Below are 21349 nucleotides of genomic sequence, written 5' to 3' on the forward strand. Positions count from 1 at the left end.
CAAGTGGGCATATTTGCAGTTATATTATGTGTGACACAGTTGCTAGGTTTTAATTTTGAGACTCTGTGATAGTGTAGGACCTGCATGAAGATGGGGTACCTTGGCGAGCGGTTTGCAGGCTTCCGTGCATTGGCCAATTCACTAACTAAACCCCCAACATTTATTTATTGATGTTGTGAAAATAAGTGAGCTTGCTTTGGTGAGTGCTAAACTTTCTGTTTGTATATTTTTAAGTAGGTGGCCATGGGCCACATGCACCCCACCCTATGAGTGGTGAGTGCAGACACTGCACCCCACTTTTGGGGTGGTGAGTGCTGTGGTTTTACATTTGTTGGTGTATATATATATATATATATATATATATAATGCATTTGGTTCCCTTGCATGGCAACATGGTTTGTGCGAGACACAAAGTTACTTGCTTTTTATGCTTTGCAAACATGAATCAGGGCCACATTGTTAACCTGGAGACAGCGCATGTTAAAGTCCCAGTGGGTTGTGGAATACTCAGTTAAAAGCAATGCCCAGGCCTCAAACAAGATTAGATATACAGAGGTGTGTAACATGTTTTGACAAATGATTCAGGTTACAAAGAAGCCCTGCTGTGGGTGTTATTTCCTGTCCTGTGCCATACTACCACCCTCAAAATCCTAGATAGAGTTCATTAGGGTGATAAACATGCTGCCAATATTAAAGCCTTAAAATCTAATTTTTTTTCCTTTTTATTATCCAATGATGCTGGCACCTGTCTATCGTTAAAAGGGGAGATGAGAGCTGAGTGCTGTTGTTATGGAAACCTGCAGACTTCCTGCTGTGTTTAGGGAAGAGAAAATGGATGGGTAATAGTGTTTGTGAGAGACCTGTTACAGCTAAAAGGAAGTGAAGTTATATTGGAGAAATAGAAGTGACGTTATGTCCTTTAAACACACTGGCAAAACTGGATTGCAATCATGCTGCTTTTATAACTTGATGATATCTACTGACACTGAATTTGGAAGGTTTGATGTCTTCCAGCAACTTGGTAGGTAAAATTTACTTACGTTTCCAAAAATGAAAAGTAGCGGTGTTGCCCATAGCATCCAATCAGATTCTAGCTATAATTTCTATAATTCATTTAAAAAAAATGATTGTCAGAGTCTAATTAGTTGCTATGGGCAACATCAGTACCATTTTTAGAAGATTTAATACATCTATTTCTTGGTTTCAGCATATTTTGGATTGAAGCGATAGATTATTAGCAGGGGGAGGACGGGGAGGGGCAGACCCAGCATTACCGGTACATATTACTAACAGTGACACAAATAGATTTAGATGGGTGGTTAGCACTGGCGTTTCTATAATGGGTGCAGTGTGTGTAGTGCACACGGGCCCCTGAGTCCAGAGGGGGCCCCCACCGCACACGCTGCACCCATTTTTTAAATACTCACCCCTCCGGAGTCCAGCACCGACATACGCAGCGCTGTTAAAACACTGAGAAAATGGCTCAGCTGCCATTTTCACGGAGTTCTGCGCATGCGCAGTAGAGAAATCTCTAGTGCTCAGACTCTCAGGGCTGCTGACAGAGAGGAGGGGGCTGAATACGGGCCTCCCCCTCTCTTAAAATGACCCTGGTGGTGAGATTGATGAGTCTCAAGAAAGTTCATAGGATTAGACTGTAAACTTTAAATCAAAGAAATCCAAGGTAGAATTTTCTGAAATGCTCCATGTGCCATATATTAAAGCCAGTGGGAAATGTCAAAGGTTACTGAGAGTTTGGTACAAGATGGAGGTTTGGTGCATAGTGCATATGCCATTATGCCATCTATAGATGATGATAGCAATATGGTCCCCACTGCCAGAAACGGGTACTAACTGCAACAGAGTGGTGATGTCGGGACGGGCGGGGGTGGGGGGGTGGGGTGGGGGTTGGGGGACGTGTCTCGACCCCGCTGAAGAGGTAAGTAATGTTAAATACCAACGACATTCATTAGTATCACTGTAATACTAAACAAAATATTCTGCTGGTAATATGGCTCGTTAATAAATGTGGCCCTTAGTAAGGGAAATGGGAAAGGAGTGTGAGAGGCTTTAGAAGAGGTATTGGGGAGTATAAAATTAAATGTGGCAGTAAAACTATTATGTATGTTAACAAATGCTTGAAGTCTTCCAAAGAAGGTGAACTAGAATCAGTGATGTTAGAAGAGGCTTATGATAAAATGCATGTAACAGAAATTGACTGGACATAACTTGGAAGGATACTGCATGTGAACCTGGAAGTATCGGAAAAGGGCATGGTTTGTGTAAATTCTAAAAGCCTATGTAAGACATCATCATGCTCATCCTCATGATGGGCACATATGAGGATGAATAGACCAGTAAGTACTGATTAAAGTTTGTTTCAGTCACCTGACAGGAAAAAAAGGCAGTCCTCATAATTAGCTGTCCAGATATTAATTGGGAAGTTAAACAGATCTAATATCTAATGAGGTAAGAGTGCATTTAAGGAACAGAGAAGGAAACATGGCAACATGCTCTGAAGCACTTTGGGGCTGATGCACAATATCTTGTGTATTTATCACTGCGTATGCTCCAGAATTGTACGCACACAAGAGTCAAATGCATCTCAGCCTCATCTGCATTTGCAGAGTAGATGGTGTAACTAGGTTGCAGAGGGGCAATTGCATGTAAGTAAACATCAGAAAGTGCATGTAACAATAATTGCAGGCTGTGCAGAGTTGTGTGTATGTGAAGATATGGCTGTTTTTATATTGATATGATAATGATGTAATGATGATGGTTATGAAACCCAGTGTGTGTGTGTAGGTATGTATATATATATCTATATATATATATATCTATATATATATATATATATATATATATATATTGAGAGAGAAAGAGAGAGAGAGAGACAGCGCAAAAACTACTAATTTGAATATCGCCAAATTTTCAGTACATCGTAATGAGGCCATGGGAAGGACGTTCATAGCATACATTGAAATAATTCCCTATTCAAACATAAAGTGATGGATTTGAAAATAAATTGATTGATAGTAGGTTGGAGAATTTTAGCATGATTCATCTATTTAGTCATGACTATTTTGGGTGATACTAACTTTTGACAGAAATTAAAAAATATATAAATAAGACTGTTTACATAGATGCACAATCCAATCGCACAAGCCACCTTAGGATTGCAAGATCCATTTTTTTCAGCCCATCAGAAACAGGTCAGGTAATTTACAGGGGCCTATAGTCATATGTGTGACCATTTCCTGTCACTGGGTCTCATTGCAGCTGCAGTATGAGGACAATGACAGTCCCCATACATCCCAAGCGCCTCTATAAGATTTCCATGTAGTGTGATAGTGTGTGTGGCCATTCCACAAAGGGTCATAACCTTATTGCAATGGGGTCATGGTTACATCACTAAGGGGATTTGGGTTGTGCTTTACACATCTCAACTTCTCACGTGCTAAAAATCCATCAATGAGATTCTACTTCTAAAATCTATGAGCACAAAAAGCACTTGAGTGCTGTTAGACTTACTTAGAAGGTGTCATATGCAAATGAAGTCTGGGCATCATTTACTGTCTCCAATGCTTCTGGTCCCTGCAGTCAGGTCCATGCGGCCAACATCCTGCTCTCTCCAGCCGGGGTCCTGTTCTGAAAAGAGTGGGATCTTGGCTTTGATGCCTCTCTTTGCACAGCAAAAATGTTCTTATTCTGCACCGAACTAAGTGGTTTGATATTTAGTATTTAAGAAAAAACAGCCAATAACCATCAACTTTTCTAATAATATCAACGTATTATGAGGCTGGAGGTGCTCCTGGAATCATGAGCTCTAGTGTCAAGTTTAAGGCATTTGCCACAAATAAGATTCCTTTTTTGCAGCACTCTTTTGTTCTATGTATTTGTTTTTTTGATATAGTTATTTACATTAAAAGGTAACTTTTAATCTTTTCCTCTTAAAACAGAAGGGGCAAAGAAAAATACCACGCAACTAAAAAAAGCAAATTTGTAGTGGTCACCCCGTTATTGTTATTAAATGAAATAAATACATAACAGACATATACTGTCTCTGTGGTGAAATTATAATGTATAAATAATTTGTTTCTTAGTCTTGCGACTTTGATGCCTCTCTTTAGCTGGAGTCCCGTTCACTCCTATGGAGCAGGCGCGGGGCTCAGTGATATTTTTATCAGTGTGGTCAGCTGATTGCAGAGTCTAGAACTGCCAGAGTGTCAGACTGACTTTCCTGGGCTTTAGCTTTACTGTTCCAGATATTCTACAGTAATTGCTACTTTATGCTCTGTTTGAGCTTGTTTCCTGACTTTGCTTCCCATGTAGCATCAGCAGGATAGACTCCTCAACCCTGTCCTGGGTAGCACCAAACCTAGTTGGTAGTAGTCATACATTAAAATGCCAGAGTTTGCGACAGTAGGCTTTCACACACATTGGCTCAAAACTTTCCAACGCTTTGTACATACATTTGCCTATTTGTCCAGACTTTAAAGATACAATGTTAAATTGAATTCAAATTTCAAAGTAAAATGCTCTTTAGCCCACATGTAGATTAGATGTTGGGGGACCAATAACATAAACTTCCTTCTGAATCCATATTCCAGGTAAGGAGTAATATCGTAACTCAAATAGACTGCGCACACTGCTCTGTTTGTCCACCTTGTATTCCTTTAAGCCTCTTCAATAACAGTGAGTAGGAAGAGCTGCTGGCAGAATCCCATCCATTATAGACTCCTGTTGAGTCTCATTGAGGATAATAAGAGGCTGATTAAAAGCTAGCTCTCATGTAAGGTATGACTGCAGACAAGCAGCTGCGATTAATTTCTGTGCAGCCTGCTGAGACAGACAACGCTCCTGCTGCTTTGTCCGTGGGGCCATTGGAGGGACTTGTACTATCATTGAACATGTAAAGGTGTCTCAAGGGTTTTATTGATATAAATCAAAAAACTCCAAAAAAATAAGTTTTTGTACCTCTTGGACACAGCATCTTTCAATTGACGAAGCTAACATACAGTGCATTATAAGCTATTAAATGGCTAATCCATATTGAAAGGATAAAGAATCAAAGGACATTGTAGAACAAAGACACAAACCTGTGGATGGAATAAAGTATAATAGGGACCATTAAAGCTGGTAAAAGGATGCACACGGCAAGGGGATTTAGTGAAGATGTCCTCATACTGTATGTTTAAAGTTTAAAAGTGTAATCAGCTATATTGTACCAGTAAAAATAATAAAACAGCATAAAGAAAAGCGGAGCTGTGAACATGAAAGGCTGCTGAGCATGGGTACTTGTGAAGACAGCTCTTATACTGAGCCTTTATACTGTATGTTGAATAAACAGTATTTTCTTGGATGGAAATGTACTTCTAAAACTAACATTTTCTTAGAAGAGAACTTAATCAGAAGAAATGTTACAGAAAATGGTTAGAATTAGGACATGAAGATTTTCCAGAGGCATTTTCAGAATAATCTTATTTTCTGTATGTATAATGCAATATATTTTATAGATATTAGTGTCTTATTAACCATGTGGTTTACCATGTGATGTGTTTGACCATCTCTCAACACCCTTCCTTATACTGCTGGCTTCCAGTAGCCACTTCTTTCTTACTCTGATAGATGGAAACCATTGTTTGTCAGAACTAGTCCAACAGTGACCAGATCACTGGGCCTTTCTTCCTGCCAGTGAATAAAAATACATAGGTGAGGGCACCAATAGGGGCACTGAAGATAGAGGAGGTGGGATTCCTAGTCCTGTTAGGCTGCCAATGATGAAGTAATAATGCAGTTGTGGGGTCAGATGTATGTATAGAACTATTTATATATACAACTGAAAAGCTTTCAAATAAAGGTACTCTTGGATACATTATGAGAGAGTATATCGCACCAACTAGGACATTTATGCAGCTGTACTACATGCGGACTGGCCGTCTGCATGTAATACAGCTGAAAATGTCCATGCAAAAATGGACGCAACCTCATAGGGGTAACAGGGAATTTACACAGGAGCTCAGAGCGGTACCCGGAAGTTCTGAGATCACGCTGACATGCCGGTGGCTGTGAGAAGTGGGGGGAGGAGATGTGGGCACCACCCCCTGACAAAGTGCAGTCACTTTAAAAGTAAGTAGCCTGTGTGTGCCATAATTTGCAAGTGGCTTTACTGTGTAAGGCATATTATGGTGTCTGGGGCATAATGTGTAAGGGGCATTACTATGTGGGGCATCTTATAGTGTCAAGGGCATAACTATGGGGCATATGTGTAAGGGCCATTACTGTGTGTGGCATATTTTGGTGTCAGGCGCATAACGTGTAACTGGCATTATTGTGTGGGTCATAATATAGTGTCAGGGGCACAACTGGGGTGTAAGGTAGTCTTTTCCTGCAAGGCCACACACCTTTTATAAAGTCCACGTCCCCTTTATTAATTTTATTTATTACTTCCGGGGGGAGGGGGGGGGGGGACAATGCATTTTGTAGTGTACAGACTGGGAGCCAGATTAGCTACAAACGGCCCTGATTATAGGTATAGCCTATAGGTATGTGTTAACCTATTATGACAATGGGGGTCATTCCGAGTTGATCGCTGCAGGAACTTTGTTAGCAGTTGGGCAAAACCATGTGCACTGCAGGGGAGGCAGATATAACATGTGCAGAGAGAGTTAGATTTGGGTGGGGTATTTTGTTTCTGTGCAGGGTAAATACTGGCTGCTTTAGTTTTACACTGAAATTTAGATTGCAGATTGAACACACCACACCCAAATCTAACTCTCTCTGCACATGTTATATCTGCCTCCCCTGCAGTGCACATGGTTTTGCCCAACTGCTAACAAAGTTCCTGCTGCGATCAACTCAGAATTACCCCCTATGTGCAATGTAATAGGCAAACCATAAATTAGATATCTTATTATAACACATTGTCATCAACTAATACCATCAATTTGGTATTAGTAGCAGGAAATCTATTTCTTATAAAAAAGCAGAATTTATGGTTTTACTTTTCTACATGAAGCATAGTGTATGACAAGCAATAATGTACTGTATACATTACATGCTGTATATACTTCCATTCAATTACTGAGCTTTCATCTCCCCTAAAGCTCACTCTTCCCATAAATCCCAGAGATTTTCCTGAGCAGGATCTTCCAGTATAACCTCCCATAACTAAACCTGGAGATTTGTGTGCAATCTATCAATATAATGGTATTGTAAAGTTCAGAAACAGAGATAAAATATATGATGCATTCTGCAATTGTTGGCCAGTTGCATGTCCTAGTGGTTTGATTGCTTGTAACGGTTATGTAAATTTCACTGGGGAGGAAAACGAATATGTGCTGAAATTTATGGAGCTTGGAATTCTGCCTGGATTACGTTGACCCATTCTGCTTTACAACTTAATAACATCTCTGATTCCTGCTTCTACAGTTGTGTGTGACTTTATGGCAACACTAATTAATGGTGTCATAATGTAAACACCCAGAGAAGAATATTGGTGCGCAATTTAAAATAGTGTAGTATGTATGATTGTTGTTGTTGCATTTAACATGCAATAATCAAAGCAATGCATTTTTAATTAAGCGCTGCATACTTATCACATGGTGGAAAATTCTCAAAGAGTGGATAATTCTCAATGTGTCTCTGCTCCTTTGTGGAATTTAGGAAAATACACAAAGGGAAAAAAGATAACCCTGAGAGGGAGCACTCTTAATCCGGAAACTTCCTATGTGCAATTGTTGTAGCATGTATATTACAGCATTGGTACAAGGACAGTTTCATTACAATATATTTTTAAAATGTACAAATGATAATAAACTGTATATTGCAAATAAATATGGAATGCGATACAAAAAAATAGATGTGTATATTAAAATTTCTATTTAAAGTAAAAATGTATATTTGGTAGCAGTACCCAGCCTATAAGGCAAAACTGTTGGATAGCAACTGTGGTTACAGTAGTTATTACTAAATTTGGCAGGAAGTGGAGTTATTGGGAGCCAATGCTATACTGTACATAACAGATGTGAGGGTAGGTCAGGTGGAGTATTCCTGTTATTTGTTAAGGCTGGGCAGACAAGTGCAGACTGGCAGTCTCAATTAGATCTAGGTGAGGCTCACTGAAAACAATTGCTCAGGGGCCCACATACTGTATTTTATCAACTTTCCTTGGACCGAGAGGTGGTAGTGAACCATTGCTTGGTAAGTGGGAAAATATAGTATGCCCCCAACTGACAGGAGGAGAGGAAGAAAGGGTTTAAACACCAGATCATCTTTAAGCATGAAGTCCTGTTTATAATCTTAGGTGTATTAGTTCTATCCTGTAAAATGTTACCCTTCTAATCCCTGTAAAGCTCTGCTATGATTTATGTATAGTGTTGATGTTGGTGATTTGGATTATATTTTCTGCCAGTGATACAGTTTACAGCTACCCAAAAAACAAGCATATGTACATGCATATTCATGCGTAATATGTTCATATTACTTGTTCTCTGGGAATGTTATATGCATTTACAAAATAATTTATTTTCTTAAAATTTTTTCGATTGACAAAAATATGCAATACATTTTTATTTACTCAAATGTGCATAATTTTCTCCCATGTACCTAAAACGGGCCATAGGCCTATAGATCATCTTTCCAACCAGCCAACTAATTGGCTGCTTGGAACAAAAGCCTGGTAATGTATGGGAGCAAATGACAATCAAGCATTTGCTTGCAAACACTGGAAAACGGAGGAAAATAACTGTTTAGACAAATTGATTTTACCATGAAAACCCCCATTCTTTTTTTTTTTCCAGCAGGTGCCATGAGAATACTACACTGCTCCATCCTCCTTAACACTCTCTTTGCTCCACAAATTAACCAGTGCAGCTGGTCAGGCCAATCCAAGCAGCCACAAATAGTAAACACAACAGCACTAGGACAGGTGGCCATTCACCAGTTACTTTAGTTGTTTACTGTCCAGTTAGATCAGACACCTCTCATAGACATGAACAGCAGCAAGAGTCCTGTGCCGCACTGGCCCTAGTTGTCTGAAGCTGTCAGAGATTATCTGAAACAACAAAAGGGATGTGGGGCATTATAAATATGTTGTGGAGTGGACCACCCTTTCGGTGGCTGATCCTCTGAGATCCATACTGTACTGTACATGGGTCCCCTGATGAAAAGTGAAAAGAATGTAATTTTGAAAATATACTCTTCTCTGTCAGTGTCATTAATTTGCCTAATGAAATAAAAAATGGGTTGGAGAGAATGATTAGATGAATATAGAATGATTAGGGGGAAAAGCTCAAGTTTGTCTCTAGTAATAAGTCTCCTCTCAGCATGCTGAAAGAATCCTTATAGAGCTGTAAAAATGATTACTTACTGCCTCCTTGTTATAGGCATAACATATATTTTCATTTCTTGACATGGATACTGGAAAGGGAGGCAAATCTTGCATCACATGTTCCTGAATCCAGCATCATGTCTTGCTATTCCATCAGCATATTATATACAATACAAGCTATAAGTCTTCATCTTGCTGTCAGCTTCCAGCCTTAAAAAAATATGTGGTTTGTGATCTGAAACAGATGAACTTATTAAAACAGATGCTGACACATAGCAAACAAGCAAATGTGATAATTGTCTGTATAATTGTCACTAATATAAGAGGTTTTCATTACTTACCTGAAGCTATGAGATTTTAATAGATTGAAGGTGTGTCAGTGCATAAAAGAGGAGGAAGAGGAATAAGGGGAACAGATGAGCATTATACTCCCTTGAAGGCAATTTATAAATTAGAATAGAATTTCTAATTGTTGTCTTATTATTCTCTAGCAGTTCTACCAAACATAAATCAATTTTCAAAGGGTATAAAAAGTAGGGCTGTGTGTACTACACCATATTGTAATTATCATAAGCTTTTGAAGTGAAGAGTGAATACATACCCTTAGCTCTCTAAGGGTGAATGGGGCAGGACCGGGAATTTGTCATGCGGTAAATCATCTAAAAGATTTACCCATAACATTTAATTAGAAGAACATTAGGTTAATCAGATAGGAACATAATGGAAATGTACATTTTTAATGAAGCTCGCCTCTTCAATTATCTACCACAAACTTCTTAACAGAGTTACAGACCTTTTTCTATTGAAGCCAATGTAGTTTGCTTGAAATCCAAGCATGTTAATGAATTAGATGCAGCATTTTCAGAGTAGAGCTCAATGTGCCATGCAGTGGTGTCGCTCAAGGCTCCTGGGCTCTAGTGCGATATTGGAGCTGGGACCCCTTGAACATGTAGAAGTACAATGTGTTTATTAGTTATTAAAGACATTCTAGTTCTACATATTCCTTGTAGCATGTCTCATACAGTATATCTGCGAAACCAGCCATCCTGGTCTTTCCATAGTCTCAAAGAGAAGGATTGAAAGCACTAGTTGGGTTCCATTTTCATATTGGGCGGAATGCAGCCTCACAGCTTTTTGCACTTTTGTCAATGACATACAGTATCTAGTGGATAGGGACATTTTAGGAGAGCAAGAAGCCTGCATGCAGCCTCCTCTGTCCAGGCCCCCTCCTCTTTTTTTGGCAGTGCAGTAGCGTCTGAGCACTAGAGGGATAATGGCCGCCACACCATTTTCCAGGTGATTTATTGAAGTGGTGCTGCTGTCTGCATGGGACTCCGGAGGGTAAGTATTCAAGACATAGGTCCAGCATGTGCGGTGTGTTCCCCCCCGGACTCAGGGGCCTGTGTGCACTGCACAAACTGCACCCATTATAAATACGCCAGTGCTAATGGGCGCGGGGTGTACAGTGCACATGGTCCCATTAGTAAAGAAGGCCCCATGTTGCCAATCATCACCTGCCATTTTCCATTGTTGCTGTATGCAGGAGAATTATTTCAATAACTCTGCTTCACCTTACCACACTGGCATGGCCTTGTGGTTCATTCCCATACCTCCTATACACATGCACTATTCCTCCTGGACCTGCAGCTGATCACACTGTCATTCCTTTACCTTATTCCTGGCTCCTAAGGATTTTTTCATCATCTGACAGAATACAAGATGCTTTATTCATATGCCTGCATCAGCCTGAGATTAGAAAGCAGCCATCACATGACCTTGTGGCTCCGCCTTCAGTGAAGCCTTCTCTTAACTTATCATCCTTCCTAGAGCTATACAAATTAAGTGTGTGTGCCATTTTCTACTTGCCCCTGCTTCCTGCATCACCTAGTAAAGAGGCAAAGCAGGAAGCGTTATACCCGCACGATACATGCGGGTATAATAAATTGACCCCTTTCTCTTCTTCCCTAGGGCAGTGGAAGCTGTGCTGCTGCTTGGAGTGTCTGTTAGGCACACTGAGCAGTAGCTAGTGAGCAAATGTAATGAGACCCACCCTCCCCCTGGGTTGATTAGTAATGATAGCGTGAGAGACGTCCAGGGGATGGGTAGAGCACATGGCATATTGGCACCCTGTTATGTAGCCGCTTAAGGGACTATTTATTAATCAATTCCAGCCCATACAATATGTGGAAAATGCTAAAAAGACAGGATTAAGTGTCCAATAAATGCACCAATGAAGAAAGCAGGAAATATTGGAGGTAACTCCTGCTTTCTGGCTGCAGCAGTCTTTCCCATAGTTTTCTATGGGACCAGTATTTAATAAGCATTAATGCCAAGCTCATTAACTGCAAAGTGGCGGTACTGCTGAAGAGTGATCTTATGTACCCTTTACCAGATGAGTATCACAGCCTTTTACACTGCTGGAGAGACATGCATACACAGTAGGTGCCCAGGGTGATTGCATATGGGACCTGATCACCAGGGTGGGCTCATATTGGAGCCTATGTCCAGGCGATTTAAATTGCTACATTTAAGCAAAAAACAGTAAAATGTAGTTTACTTTGGTTATTTTTGTTTTTGTTCTGAAATACATGTTGCTACCCATAATACTGGTTTGGTAGTTACTTGTGAGTGAGCCGCCAGGTCACATGTTACTCTGCTAACGTTGGGCGTCTTTTTTTTTTTACCAAAAATGCATCTTAGTCACAATGCAAGTTGATATATGACAGTTGTATATTGTGTGTGACTGAGTCTGTATACGGAGCAGAACAGAACTTTTATTGGAAAAAAGCTGTGGCTGCTACATTGTAGCACTTTGTTTACAGATTCAGAAACTCAGTCACACACAGAGTTTCCTTATGCATCATAGTCACATTGTGTCACCAAAAATAAAAGCCTAAAACATGCCCAGTGCTAGAAGTTTCTCACGCAGTCTGGTGTGCCAAGAGGGACTGTTTGACGTGACTGCAGCAAAGATGTATGAGGACACATCTGTATGTGTGTTTCCACTTTCTTTGGCTAACCTTATCTCCACTACAGACTGATATACTGTATATTCATAGTGAATGCAAAAATGTTCTCTGACCTTAGGTGCTCTGACACCTTAATAGATGTGGTGAGGTCGGGAGGCTAATTCATGGTTTTTTGGAGCTGTTCTGTATCCATCCTTTGTTGGCTTAGATTTCTGATTATAGCTTGATCTAAGCTTCCTCTTAAACCCATAATAATACTATCATCAACAAATTCTCTCACACCAAATATGTTACTGGCTACATTCTTATTTCTACTAAAGTAACCTTTGCCCCGTACCGGCCTAATATAGAAAATGGTCAGTTCCTCCAGCCATCTCTAAAGGTGTGTACACATGCTGATATTTATCCTTGCGATTTTGACTATACAGTCAAAATCACAAGGAAAGTTAGTGCAAATCACACTGTGTTAGGCAGCTTGCGATACCGATGCGATACCAGTGCGCACTCCCGCAGGGTCGGTATCGCAAGGAAAGATAGACTGTGCAGGAAAGTCAGTCTTGACTATATAGTGTACTATCTAGTACAAAAGTATAGTCAAAATCGAAGGTATAAATAGTAAAAATCGGTGCTTCTGGGCTCTGGGGGAGTTCAGGGGAAATCGCAAAGTCAAAATCTCACTGTGTGTATGCACCTTAAGATTATTTCTAATGTTCAGGGAAGATACGGCATGGAGACCCTGGGTTTCATATACTCCAGCTCACGATCAACCTCATCATCTTTGCGCCAATGTTGACAGTTGAATATTTATTATGCTGAGCCTGCCAAGTTCCTCCTCCAATCCATAACTCTGCTTTGTACTTGTTTCTCAGAGGGCAATTATCAAATATTTTGTTTTTGTATGCCCTTTCTGCTTTATTTGCCCTAATATCTTAACATTTGTTATATTCTCCTCCTCCCCCTCCACTCCTAGATGTTGCTCCCCCCAGTTCCCCTCCATTTTTATGTCTCATTGTTGTTACATGTTGACGCAAGCTGTAGTGTAAAATTAATTCTAAACATTTAATGAAAGTCATAAAGTTTAAAAATGTTCCATTAAAAACATCATAGTAATGAGGCAATTGGTGTTATGTTCTCCTCTGCCACCACACTGGCACATTTCCAGAGATGTGAATTAAGATGGATTCTTTGGTACCACATGGCAAATGGGTGACTAAGTGTGAACAATGTGCAATACTGCTTGTTAAAGTCGCTTTCTATTATTTGTGGACTGCTCTCTCTAGCACAGCCTGCCAGGGACTCTATCTCAGGTTTCTGGCATCATTGTTAGCCTAAATAGTTTCTGAAATTCACTTTTTCAAAAATAGATTTCTTTGCCGTTCGTGATATTTTTTTTATTTCAAAGGGTGAAAAGGAAGTAACCTTTTTTTGCTTAGGTTTAAAGATTTGGCTCAAAGGATCCATCAATAAAAGAGAGCAAAGCCTTGTAGGAGAAAAAGCTTTTACTCAAGGAATATTGAGCTCTAATCATGACTGAGAGCTTTGCCACCACCTGACTTCCTGCCAGCTTTCTATTTCTTTCCCTTAAATTGCTCTCAGGGGATATAAGACCAGGTTGGTTCAATATCACAGACTTGTGTTAGAACATATCAACAAAGAGCTACATTTCAAGCAAATTAAATAATGTTTAGAAGAAGCCAGATCAGAATGTGCACTCACAAGTCGCAAGGTTGAGAATTACATTTAAATTGAAATGGTTTGTGGGTAGATGGTAGGAATTTACAGCTAATGTGCAGATTCATTAGGTAGCACAGCTTTCCAAGAGAATGCCCGACATTTGTTTAAGTTGGATCCCTTGTAGGTTTCTGGTGACTTTTGTGTTAGCAATATCAAAGTGTGCGTTTGTCCTAGGTATCCTATTATAGATTTGTAGAACCAGTAACTGATTTAAACCAAAGACATTTAAATCATATCTTTGTGGATAAAAATGCAGTTATTGGGGTTTTTTTTTTGTTTTTTTTTATACATCCTGAGTTGAGTTTTACAAAAAAAAATTGATTATTTGCTTAAATTGTATAATTTATACAAGACTGAACATAAGAAAATATATTCAGGAAGATGTTAAGCCCAGGTATTGGCCAGTGTTTCCTACAAACCAGTGATCTTGAACTACAATAAAACGATAAAATATTACTTTGATGAAAAGTTCCAATACATAGGATGTCACTGAGAATCTGTATTGGTTGTTGACATTGGGTGCTTTCCCACATAACTGTAGTTTTCGTTTCTACCCCACTGCTTAGCAGATTGTGCCACCTGGCGTGGCTTCACAAGTATCACACAAACTTCACCAAACATCTTGTATTATTATTGGTGTAGCTTCTGTTTTTTTAAAGATAATCTAAAAAGCCTATTTAATTTACTGACTGTGCATCTTAATGAAACATTATGGCGAATGTGTGCAAAGTTCTGAGAAAACCAACTAATCACTAGTAAAGGAAACTATTGTAAAATCTGGGAGGGGTGAAAATACTACAAAGAAAACTTATTTACCATACAGAATCTGGAAGTAACAGCGACTGCTAAAGGGGTTATGTCCTCCTTTCAGTATACAGTATCTTAAGCTTAGCTTACCGTTGTTTGTCACAGTACCGTATACGCCATCTATGGATAGCAGTGGTGATGCGGTCCCCATTGCTGACACAAGGGACTCAGCAGCAGTCTTAATAGGCATTGTGAAGTTCCCACTCAGTGAAAGTGTCATACGTAAACTCAGACTGGCTGTTGCGCATGTGACTCACACAGCAACCTGTTGCTGGCAGCAGCAGGCTGCCAACAACACAAGAGGAGGATGCCGCTGAGGGGGGATGTCAGTGGACCTTGTTGGAGAGGTAACTAATGTTAAATACCAACAGCATATTCATTAGTATCACTGCAATACTAAATGAAATATGCAACTGGTAATACATATAGGGGGAGATGTGTGAAGCAGTGGAAAGAGTGGAGAAGTGAGCCAGTGGAGAAGATGACCATGTCAACCAGTCAGCTGCAGCCTATAATTTTATAGAATGCACTTGATAAATGTCACCTCAAAGCTGATTGGTTGCCATGGATATCTTCTCCAATGGCTCACGTTTCCACTCCTTTAACGGCTTCATACATTTCCCCCTAAGTACTATTGTTAATGGGGCCCTAAGAGTTCTTTTGTCAGGATTCTGTCTTGGTCTCTTACTCACTATGGGGGTCATTCTGACCCGATCGCTCGCTGCAGTTTGTCGCAGCGCAGTGATCGGGTTGGAACTGCGCATGCGCCGACGCCACAGTGCGCCAGCGCATGGCAGTAGTTGCTGCCTAGGGCCTAGGGCTGAATAGTGGCGTTAAGCCGCTGTTTAGGAGGCGCGATCCGGCCAACGCAGGCGTGGCCGGACCGTTTGGGAGGGGGGCACTGGCCGGGAGTTACTCCTGAAATACAAAAGCATCGCCACTGTGCGATGCTATTGTATTTGTGCGGGGGCGGGGCGCACTGACATGCGGGGCGGACTAGCCCTGTGCTGGGCGTCACCCTGCATGTCAGGGAAGATGATTGTAGCTGTGCTAAATTTAGCACAGCTACGATCAACTCGGTATGACCCCCTATGTGGACTAAGTTTGAGACCAGAATGTTAGGGAAATATTGTGCATACGAATATGCCCAAGCAAAATTATGTATATGGCAATAATGCTTTGAATGGTTAGTGGGGATCTAGGGATTCCAGTCTCAAACTTCTTTACAAATCCCTGGATTTCTGGATTACTGGACTACAATACTAGGATCCCAGGTTTTATTTTGGGATTGTGATTAAGAAAAAAATTGAATAAAACAACAGAAAATTTAAGAGGCAAAATAATAGGATATTTTTTGTTTCATACTGTAGGTAGATGTTCAATATTCATTAAACTTGAACTTGGCATGACTATGGCCTCTTGTGGTTGTACTTTTATTTTATGTTGGCAGTTAAATGTGTTTGGAAACCTTTTTTAGAAAGTGACATCTCTGCAGGAGAACCTATTTGCTACATTTGTTTATACTATTTAGAATATTTACTTGTCATTGTAGATTTAAAAATAGATTTCCACCAAATTATTACCCAATCAATTGAATTCATTTACATGTTGCAGAGGTAAAGTTCTGTTTTGCAATAAGTTTCTGAAATACATTTTGGAGACTATGTAAATGTAACTCATAATAAGTACATGTTGTTATCACATACTTTTCCAATACTGTGCTACTGTGTCTTGTGTTAAATACAGTCTATTCTTTTGACTTATCACATTTCATTTAAAATGTTTAATTACCTCCATAGGTAAAATATTATAGCATGGTCCAGTTCCATGTGTGAGAATGTTATAAATGTAGCATTTAGAGTCCTAATTATCTTCTGTATTTCCTAGTTATAATTGTTTTCCATGTGAGGCTGAACTTATAATCATAACACCTCTTTTGAAAGATAGCAACACAGTTATTATGGCTTGTGTTGTGATGTGAGAAACATTTTCTACAAAGTAGAGTACAGTAAAAATATTCTGCAGATGCAGCGAGATAATAAATGTGCTATTTTATGAACAGATCTGACAAGTGAAGAGCTTACAGATGTCACCCAATTACGTTTATTTTTCTGTCTTCAACTATTTGTAACCTATCCATAAAACTGCTCTATCATATTCTTCAGAAATGTGTCATATGTTATAAAATAAAGGTATGGGGTCACTTATCCATTATCGAAGGGGCAGAAAAAGGAAATGTTGGAACCACATGTTAATAATGTCATAGGACTTTGGTGACCATATTTGTGCCCGTGGGGCAGATTTATCATACCTTCTAAACTGGACAAGAAGAGGCATTGCCCATAGCAACCAGCCAGATTCTAGCAATCATTTTACTGAGTAGAGAAATTATAAAATCGGATGACTTGCTATGAGCAAAACCTCAACTTGTTCAATGTAGAAGGATTGATAAACATGGCCTATAAGCACAAATACTGTATGGTCACCAAGGTCCTCCTTCTACAGTCCCTGTAGGTAGCACTCCTAATACAGATGGGGTATATCAGAGGTTTGGTGAGGAACATTACCAAAACATTCCTTGCCATAAATGACGGCTGATGCTGGTTGTAGTAAATGTGTAGTAAATGTGAGTGTCATAGAGAGTATTAGTATTATGTGCATTGATCTCAGAGCAGTCTATGCCAATCAGTTACATAAATTGGTCAGATAGCCACTTTAGGTAGAAGAGGAGCAGGTACAGATGTGACCTCATACAACCATACAACGCAAGACACCCAGGTGCCGCATGCTGTATTTTCCTTTAAACTTTGCATCTTATTCACTTCACAGACACAGCAAACACCACTCGCAGTGTACTTATTAAAGATGTTGGACTGCAATTTTAACCGCACAGAAATTAGTTTTAAACATAAAAAGTCCCAGATGGAGCACAATGAAATTTAGCATGAGAAAAAGCAGTGGCTGCTCAAGTTGAAGCCCTTAGAGTTACACAGACTCAGACGCACACAGATATACAAATGTCACACATCAGATTGATCAGTGCAAGCTAGCAATATAGTTTTGTCACTCCCAGTTGATTCTTTATGCGACTAAAATACACATTTTAAGTGAGACAGACGTTCAGTGCGGCCGTGTCACTCTTGTCCTGACACGCAGAGAGGGGATATTTACAGCAACTGGAGCGACAGTGTATAGAGATGACAATTGCTAACAATGGTATACAAACAGAGCATGTAAAGGATAAACAATCAATAATTTCATGCAACAATAACAAAGTCAAACCAGGAATAAAACAAAGTCCAGGACAGGGAACAAGTACACATGCAAAACAGAGATTGCGGGGCAAACAGAATGTCCAAGTCCTAAGTGAAGGCTTATGTGATAGGTTTAGTTTATAGAGATGCATCCTTTCGGGAAATTAGAAAATGATCTGCACTTGACCTTGTAAGATGTGCAGCAGAACATTGCAAAAGAAAGAAACAAGTACTGCCTAACAGACACAGAACTTGTTGCCTGAAGTGATATTAAGAATGAGTCAGACTACAGAAGATCAAGGGTTTAAGACCAGGCAACTCATGATAAATGATAAACTCAGTTTCTTTATTTCTGTAAGAATAAAGGGGCTAATTCAGCTAGCCCCGGAGAAGTGCAGAAATCGCTATTTGCCGATCTTCGCACTTCTGCGCATGCGCGCACGGTGATATCACATGCAGCCACTGCAACCCAAAAGATGGATGCCCTCCAACTGCCTTGGCAACTAGGCTGCATAGGCAGGGGGCAACAGTGGGTGGACTTGCCCTGTGCTGGGTTTCTCCCCTGCATGCCAGAGAAAAGGGTTGTAGTTGTACAATTTGTCCCATTAGGCCCAAAGTCTTCCCTATACATGTTGGAAAAGCTATATTTTACAGGCATTGAATCTCTGCACTATACCATACTATATCATACCGTGATATAGTAATGGACTAAGTAAGGGGGTGTCTTCCTATGTTAGCATATAGCATAGGAATTAATATCACATTAATTATTAATGACCCCAAAGAATAGTGTTACAGTCTACAGTATTGGGATAAGTAGGGAGATTAAAGATGGTGAAGAAGAGTAACTCAAATTCGACAAGATTTGTAGAATAATTTACCAACATTTATGTGCAAATACGTAAAACATAATTCTTCTTTTCATGGTGTTATGATTGTTTTCTGAAAATAAACTAGATTTATGGAATGTTTACTATGTTATCAATTGTTTCTCCTTATCAAGGAATGTCCTCAGCTTCTTCAGACTGAGAAGATCCTGATTCCTGTTGAAGTTGTCAAACCTATCACACTAAAAGCAAAGAATTTGCCACAACCCCAGTCAGGCCAGAAAGGCTATGAGTGTATTCTGCATATCCAGGGAAATGAGCAGAGAGTTCCAGCTCTTCGGTTCAACAGCTCCAGTGTTCAATGTCAAAACACCTCTGTAAGTGTATTTATTGTTTGTTTTGTAAGTGTATTTGTTCTATTATAAGTCATCACCATGCTGTATTTGTAAGATTATTCTGCGTCTTTTTTTATTTTACATTTTTGACTGTATATAATTACATCTTCGTGGAGATTATACCACAAATCTATCCCCCTTTGTGTAAAGAAATGCATACAAATATAATATATATTTATAGGTCACAAAAGAGCTATTTTTTTATAATTTATTTAATTAAAAAAAATTCTCATTTGTATAATAATACAGATACATTCAATGGGTTCACTACGGCTGGCCGGCGGTCGGGCTCCCGGCGACCAGCATCCCGGCGCCGGGAGCCCGACCGCCGGCTTACCGACAGCGTGGCGAGCGCAAATGAGCCCCTTGCGGGCTCGCTGCGCTCGCCAGGCTACGGGCACGGTGGCGCACTACGCGCGCCACACTATTTTATTCTCCCTCTCTGGGGGTCGTGGACCCCCACGAGGGAAAATAAGTGTCGGTATGCCGGCTGTCGGGCTCCCGGCGCCGGTATACTGAGCGCCGGGAGCCCGACCGCCGGCATACAGAAGACCACCCACATTCAATATACATAGGACGTCATTTACAAAGTGCAACATAAAGGAAGCATGCCACAAGATCATCTTGAAAAGTATCACACAACATGGTTTGCACTTGTGTATCTAGATTTGAAAGGACACTTGTTTCTAAAGCATGCTGTCCGCATTTGCAGAAGTAGAGGAGCGTGCAGTGGTCAGCAGGAGGTGTTGAACAGAAGGGATGCAGTCAATTTGCCAGCGGTCGGGATCCTGGCATTCAGGATACCAACGCCGGAATCCAGACAGCCATAATGCTGCCGCCAACCAGAAGCCCGGCGCACACCAGGGCTATTCCTACTTGGAATTGGCACACTTGTGCACCTAGCTTTGCGCATTAGCAAAGATGAGATTTAATTTTATCAGAGTGATATCAATAAAATGTCTATACCTAATATGATGCCTTGTGGTCTTCCAGATGTACTTTTAGGTGCACATCTAGGGTCTTATTCAGAGCTGAATATAAACTTTAATTGCATAATTCATAAGAAGCACACACACGGGAAAAAATTTGAAAGTTGTAACCAAATCCTTTATTTACTTTAAACTCTGAGTAATGCTCCTAGTTTGCTGTAGGTCCACAGTATTTTACATTGTTTTACTGGATATAGAATGACCTGAACACAGAATGTAAGTCAAAGTAGAGTCCATAGTATTAGAGTAAAATGAATAAAAATACAATTAAAACCATATATGTGAAAAATGATACATGTGTATGGTGTACATGTTTTCATTGCCCTTGTTTGGCGTCATATGTATTATGACATATCTTTTAGCAATCATTTTTAGGGTTTGCTATTTTATAATAAAATACACGTTTATAAATTTATAATCTTATACCCCTTTTCCACCAGCTCAAAAAACACGGGTAAATGCACGGGAGTACGCATTTACCCGTGTTTTTTGCAAGTGGAAAAGGGTCCCCCCACAAAAACCCGGATCAAGTGACCCGTGAATCCTACCCGGCTATCTACTTGGGTAGGACACGGGAATGAGCCGGGTAGGGTTGTAGTGTAAACGGGAGCCGTGTCGATGCGACACGGCTCCCGTTTACACTGTATGGAAGGGCGGCGCTGGAAGATCATGTGATCTCCCAGCGCCGCCCCTGCCGCGTCACTAGCAGTGTCACCAACCCGGCAATATGCCGGGTTGGTGACTGCTGATGGGAAAGGGCTGAGACCCGTGCTCATAGGTGGAAAAGGGATATTAGTATGCCATGAGTACAATTAAATGAAAACATACACTGAAGCTGACATCAGTCCAACTAAATTGAACAGCTTTATAGCTAAAGAAGGATGACTTTCAATCTCTGCAATTTCATGGCTATTTAGTCAATGTTAATCTTTATATATAAAAGGCAGAGTATACTGGCACTATACACATACACAGTAATAGATTTGTGTTTCCTGTGGGCTCTACAGATTTATATGACTTATTATTAATGTTTATATATTTAGTGC

The 21349-nt window shown here is 40.1% G+C and overlaps 1 protein-coding gene across 3 annotated transcripts in view; it reads left to right on the plus strand.

Annotated features, from left to right (window-relative positions):
- Positions 1–21349, plus strand: part of PLXNA4 (plexin A4) — a 1021577-nt gene that overhangs the window by 765618 nt on the left and 234610 nt on the right. For all 3 annotated transcript variants that reach the window (XM_063926762.1, XM_063926763.1, XM_063926764.1), the window contains exon 10: positions 19096–19296. In XM_063926762.1, the coding sequence (XP_063782832.1) occupies positions 19096–19296 (201 nt within the window). The remainder of the gene's footprint in view (positions 1–19095; positions 19297–21349) is intronic.

This window comes from Pseudophryne corroboree, chromosome 6 (genome assembly GCF_028390025.1).
Source record: "Pseudophryne corroboree isolate aPseCor3 chromosome 6, aPseCor3.hap2, whole genome shotgun sequence".
NCBI classification, from domain to species: Eukaryota; Metazoa; Chordata; class Amphibia; order Anura; family Myobatrachidae; genus Pseudophryne; species Pseudophryne corroboree.